At 34.9% G+C, this 6,453-nt stretch overlaps 1 protein-coding gene and 1 pseudogene across 1 annotated transcript; both read left to right on the plus strand.

Moving 5' to 3' along the window:
• The first annotated feature begins 775 nt into the window (after positions 1 to 775).
• LOC120148126 lies at positions 776 to 2,663 on the plus strand. Its single transcript, XM_039161310.1, has one exon. The coding sequence runs from the start codon at positions 874 to 876 to the stop codon at positions 2,122 to 2,124; it is 1,251 nt and encodes a 416-aa protein (XP_039017241.1). The 5' UTR covers positions 776 to 873; the 3' UTR covers positions 2,125 to 2,663.
• A 2,049-nt stretch (positions 2,664 to 4,712) lies between these two features.
• Positions 4,713 to 5,441, plus strand: LOC120148129 (annotated as a pseudogene).
• Positions 5,442 to 6,453: the final 1,012 nt, after the last annotated feature.

Below are 6,453 nucleotides of genomic sequence, written 5' to 3' on the forward strand. Positions count from 1 at the left end.
TGGATGTGAATTTTTCATGGTGTTTCATGTTTTTGTGAAATTAAATTTGTGTAAAAAGTTATATAAATAATTTTTTATATATTATAAATTTTAAAAATAAATCTAATTAAATTGAGTGATTAAAACAGAATAAAAAATTAAGTTTCATAATGATTTTGAAAAGAAATATAATTGAATGATCAATACAAAATGACATACATAATTAAGTGATTAAATATGTAATTTATCCTTTTACTTTTTTAAGGGAATTAATAATTTGAGATGAAACATCTTAAGAATATTTTAGGGAACAACTCTAAATAATTAATGGGGACAATGATGCAAAGCAAGAAAAAAAAAGACGAAATATCGCTTACCCAAGAAGATAACGATCCATTGCGACTCGACTCAAACCCAATTTAACTCAGATAAGGTTCGCTCCATCTCACTTAGTGACTCCCAACACTTAAAGCTCCTACTCTGATGGCCAATATCGGCAGCTGTTAAAGTCAGGTCTCCCTTTTTCGTCTCATTTTTACTATATTTTTTCCATATTTACTTTCCTTTGTATTTATAATCGTCAGCTCGATGATCTAATGCTAGGTTTCTTTTAATTTGTGAGGTTGCGAATTTGGATTTTAGATCTGGGTTCTTGATGTTTGTCATTAATTAGCGAACAAGGTTCTTAATTTTTGACTTCATTATGTTTTAGGGTGAAATTTAGTATTTATGATGGTTTGGGCTTACTTTTGTGATTATCTGGTATGGTTTATTCAATCTTAGGATAAACTAGAGTTATATATATATATATATATCTGGTTGCCTTGAACTCCTAGAAATTGTAAGGAAGTTTTATCTGGGATCGAAAATAAGGGGTATTTGGAGCCATTTATTATGGGTAATGAAACACATGGTGCTATGAACCTTGATTTGAATCTGGGTCCTACTCCTGAGATAGGGTCAGGATCAGTGTCTAATGAAGGTTTGGATCGGGGTGGTTTGGTTGATAACCGGTTCGATCGGATTAGAGAAGCCGTTGGGCGACACCGGTTGAGATGGCAGCAGGTTCAATTTCCTGCTGCAACTCAGAACCTATCTGTGGAGTTGAATCAATTTACGGGGAATTCGGACAATGTGGGTATGGTACATACAGGTGAGGGCAGTATCATTGTGGAAGAAAGAGCGAGTGATTTACCCAAACCACGTGAGAATACCAATGGATTCTTGGAAGATGATGTCTCAGAAAGCAAGGATGATGTTGAGAAGGGAGTTAGAAATGATGGGAGTTTCTTCGATTGTAACATATGCCTGGATTTGGCCCGGGAACCCGTTGTAACTTGTTGTGGTCACTTGTTTTGTTGGCGTTGCATCCACCTGTTGTTAGATGTGCATTCAGATGCAAAGGAATGTCCTGTTTGCAAAAAAGAAGTGACAGTTAAAACTCTGACCCCGATTTACGGTAGGGGGAAAATTGACCTTGAACCAGAAGATGACTCAAGTCTTAAGGTCCCTCCTCGGCCCGCTGCATGGCGGGTGGAGAGTTGGAGGCAAACTATTCAAAGGACCACTTTAAATCTCTCAGTGGAGGAGATGGTTCTCCATATTGGAAGCAGATTTGATTTGGGCAATGACCTGACTCCACGAGAGTCCAATGGTGCCCGGGGAATAACAGAAATAGCTGATTCCATCCTTAACAGGATCTTGACATCTCGTGGTTTACGTGGTGAGCAAACTACAGTTGCATCACTTGATGTTGACTCGAGGCCTAGCAGCACAAATGGTACTGATGTCATGTACTCCCGGATTCATTCTTTGTTCCGTCAAAGAGAATCACAATTACGAAGAGTTGCAAGACTTACTTCTCTGTCATCTGCATTGAGTTCAACAGAAAGGATAGTTGAAGCGTATATCCGAAGCAATCCGGTGGGAAGAAACCAGGAACAGCCAACTCCCGCTGATGATAGAGTTTCGTTCTCAAGCATTGCTGCTGTAATGAACTCGGAAAGTCAAATGGACACTGCTGCCGAAATAGACTTTGGAGTATCGCTTTCATCTTCATCTTCCAGAAGAAGAAATGATAGTTTCCAGGTTTCAGATATTGACAGCAGCGACACTCGAGCGCATAGAAGGAGACGACTGAACTAGGAGTTTGAGAGATGATCTTGTGTGCAGGAACTGCTCGATAATAGTTTTAACTGCATTCCATTTACAAAGAAGTCGGCTTCTATTTTTTCAATTTCTAGGAGGATGAACATCAAAGTTTCAAATACGTTGTGCTTGGGAAAACAAATTTGTAGGGGGGCCTAGAAAGAAGACCCATCTTTACTCTCCATGTGCATAAACCTTTCATGATGCTACAGTTTTCCACTTTGAATCATTGTTTCGTAAAGATGTGGGAGAGTTTATTTTCGTAGCCAACTTTCTTATCTGTATTACGCTCATGAACCAAGTATTTTGTTTAATAATCAGTTCATACCGAAACTACAATTGATGGAATTCAGTTGGTTGGTCATGGGAAGGGAGATGTGCAGGTTCTCATAATTGATCCCCAAAAAGTATTTTGGGTCAGTACCTATTGAATATTCAGTACAAAATGCATTTGACAATCTCTTACCAAATGCACATTTCTACAATAACAAGACCTTGGATCTATGGTTAAGTGCATGGATAGACCAAGGGCATAAGTGGGGACATTCGTCTTTCTTAAAATTTTCAAATTTTTATGTATTTTAGATTTTTTTCTTTGTAATTTATATTGGTAATATGTTTTTGCCATATAAATTGGTAATATCCTATAAAATGTAAGAAGCTGACTCTCTGACATTAAGTTAGAGTTGTGAGAAACATTATCTTCTATGGCCTCTGCTCGTTCCCTATCTCCTTATAAATAATCAGGAAATAGTTCATTTAATTCTTTAGGTGAACGATATCACTTCAAGCTGGGAGCATTTGATAGGAACAGTTTTAGAAAGGCTTAATGCAAAAAAATTGCTCTATACCTTAAATTCTACCCAATTTCCTTTGTAGTTTCTTATCAAACAAACTTCGAGGATAAAGAAAGAAAACTGCATTTTCTCTCCAAAATTTATTTAAAATATTTACAAAATGAACCCCCCCCCCTTACTAAAGCTTTTAAGGAGCCCATATTCTCTGGACACAGAAGTATCATACCTCCAAACTAATTACAATGCATAGACGAGATATGATCTTTAACATGCTCACACAATCTATCAAAGTGAAATCTAAGGTCTGAAGGCCAAATCTACTTAGCCTGTTGAGATACGAATAGCCATAATTGATGTTTGACACCATCAATTAAGGTTACTATATATACCTCTCAGTCACAACTAAAGAAAGAATATTGACCACACCATTCTCCTTCACTCTTGTCTTCCCCTCATGTCTTTACATCTCCCACAATAGATAATGATAAAGTTATTGTTTTTTGTTGTTGTTTGTAGTTCTTGATCTAAATTAGAAGAGGTGAACTGTTAACGAATGAAGAGACAAACTTATTATCTTTAACAAGTTTATTTTATTTAAAGATAATATAAAAGAGGAAAAGAATATAAATATTATTAAAATAATATGTATTAGCACAAACCAAAAATATTGAGTGCATTGGTAAGCCATATTGTACTATTAAGAAGAAGATGCATCTTGTAATCTTAAAAACAACATTATTGATTAGGACAATCATGAATCTCGAATATATATAATATAAAATAAACATAAATAATATAAAATAATAGATATATATTTTTATTTTATTAATTAAGCAGAAAGATATTATAATTAAGGCAAATTTCAAAATAAGATGAAACAACATGAACATTAGGAGTGAGTAAAATTTGACTCAACTCGAGAAAATTCATTTTGAATTGACTTCGAGTTGTAATTTCATAAACTCGACTCGAAATTTTTTTAAGTTCAAACCGAGTTATAAAATACAACTCGAATAACTCAAAATTTTTAGTAATTAGTTGGTTGATTTTTAAGTTTGAGTCAAGTATCTCGAATATGTATGATATATGTATATCACATATGGAAAAAATATGGAAAAATATATGTATTTTATATGGTTATAAAAACTATTTAAATTGAATCAAATAATATCATAATATTATAAATATTTACTATTAAATTTAAACAGGCACTCAAAAATTCGACTCACATTTTATAAACTTGACTCAACTCGAAAAAATTTCAAGTCAATTTTGAGTTGTAAAATAGGACTTATCAACTCGAATAACTCAAAATTTTTTGACTCGACTTGATCGAACGCTATTGAACAATTTTTTTTATCATTAGACCAATTAATAAAGCTCTATATATTGTTTTTTTTTAATTAATCACTAGTATCCGATCTATTAACTGACTAATCCAGATCGGGTACTGTAGAGGCAAGGGTGATCCTTCTAACCTAATTTGCTCTATTCATAAATGCCATGGTTCGAACCCTTGATATTGCTTAAGAGATCTAGTGTCTCATCTCACTAGATCAACTAATAGTTTGTTAGATATCTATATTTTTTAAAATTTAACTAATAATGAGCATCGATCATGTAAGGAAGGAGAAAACCGAGAGAACATTTTGTAAACAAACAAACAAACTCAGGAAGCCCAAATTTAAAGGGGCCAAGTGAGAAAGTGAGGAATAAGCCTAATTTTTCAGCCCACAGTGCAGTTGTTTTCTACTTCCGATTCGAATCCTTTGACAACGAACGGATCTCCCATCTTGGACACCTTTTCTTATTCCATTTTGTACCTGATAAACCGAGTTTCCCCTGAAAATACCCCCCTTGTGAAAATGGCAGCAACCCAGTTCCTATCATCGTTCAAATACTCCGACAGTCTAACCGTCGTTGCGATCTCCTTCTGCACGGCCATCATCTGCGAAGCCATATCATGGCTCTTGATCTACCGAACCAACTCTTACAAATCGCTCAAATCCTCAATCGACAAAGCAGCCAAGAAACTCGAAACCATGAAAACCGACCAAAACCCAAACAAGTTATCCACCAAAAAATCCAAAACACCAAGAAGATCGATCGTGTCGAATCAAGCCTCAAGGAATCCAGCCGTGACCTTTCCTTGTTCAAATTCAAATCTGGGGCTGTCGTCGCCCTCGTTTTGATCGTTGTTTTTGGCTTCTTGAATTCTCTTTTCGAAGGGAAAGTAGTCGCCAAATTGCCGTTTAAGCCGATTGGGATTGTGATGAAGATGAGTCATAGAGGGTTAAAAGGGGAGGATTCCACGGATTGTTCGATGGTTTTTCTCTACTTCTTGTGCTCTATTAGTATAAGGACTAATTTGCAGAAGTTTCTGGGATTTTCGCCGCCTCGAGGAGCCGCTGGTGCTGGGTTGTTCCCAATGCCTGATCCCAAGACCAATTGATTCGATTTTGGTTGATCTGCATGGGGATTTAGGAACTTGGTACGCGTTTTTTCCCTTTTTTCTTAAATTTCTAATTTAGCTACTGTTTGAGAATCATGACTTTAGCTAACTGATATTTAGAATTTTGGATTTTTATGTGATAATTTATGACAATTACTGGTTTATACTTTTAAATTATTGTTCTCTGATTTTGGTTATTATTGACTTTTAAGAGTTCTGGTACTTGAATTCGAGATTTGAATAATCCTTGTTGATTGTCCCTGATCCAAATTCTTAATGGAACTTTCATAAGATTGAATGTCTAGCACAAATGCTTATCAGATATCATACAATTTATAACATATATGAAATGGTACTCTGAAATGTGTTAGAAATGGAGTGCCCATTTCGTAACCTAGAGTATGCTGTGGAAAAAGATGAACTCACTGTTGCAGGTTACAACTAAGCAAGACATCATATGCTTGAATGTGCGGTCTCTGTGTTAAAATTACTTACGATTGAGGGGTAGGGCCTAATTTAAGGCCAATTTGCAGTTGATTTTATCTTAAAATGTTATCATATCCAATTTAAAATGTTATACAATTGATAATAATTTCGGTTGCAATTGAGAATGTTACATTGCGGCGGATTTTAATCTAAAATGTCAACTGAAAAGTCTTGACGGTAACTTTTTAGGTTGCAGCCGAAATAGTTATGCAATTTACATTATTTATTATGGATAATCTAATAATTTCGGTTTTAACCTAAAATGTTACCCATTTTATTCTAAAAAGTTACGGTCTTGGTAACCTAAAATCTTTGAAACAAGGTTTTTAGTTTTATAATGTGGTGGGTTGAGTCTTGTCGTGTGGTGCATAATGTACATATAGTGTGACCTGTTTCTCTGCTCTATGTTCATTTTCTGGCGTTGTGTGCTAAAAGAAAGAAGCTAGGATTTGTTCATGAAATCAATCGAATTCGATGAATGAGTGGCTTCTGTCTTATTCTTGTTTTTTACTCATAGTTTTTAACCTATTTGGATTGTTTAAGTTGAGAAAGATTGAAATCCTATATCTTTTAAAAGTAAACTTATTATTC

Source organism: Hibiscus syriacus, unplaced genomic scaffold (genome assembly GCF_006381635.1).
Source record: "Hibiscus syriacus cultivar Baekdansim isolate YM2019G1 unplaced genomic scaffold, ASM638163v2 tig00110951_pilon, whole genome shotgun sequence".
Taxonomy (NCBI): domain Eukaryota; kingdom Viridiplantae; phylum Streptophyta; class Magnoliopsida; order Malvales; family Malvaceae; genus Hibiscus; species Hibiscus syriacus.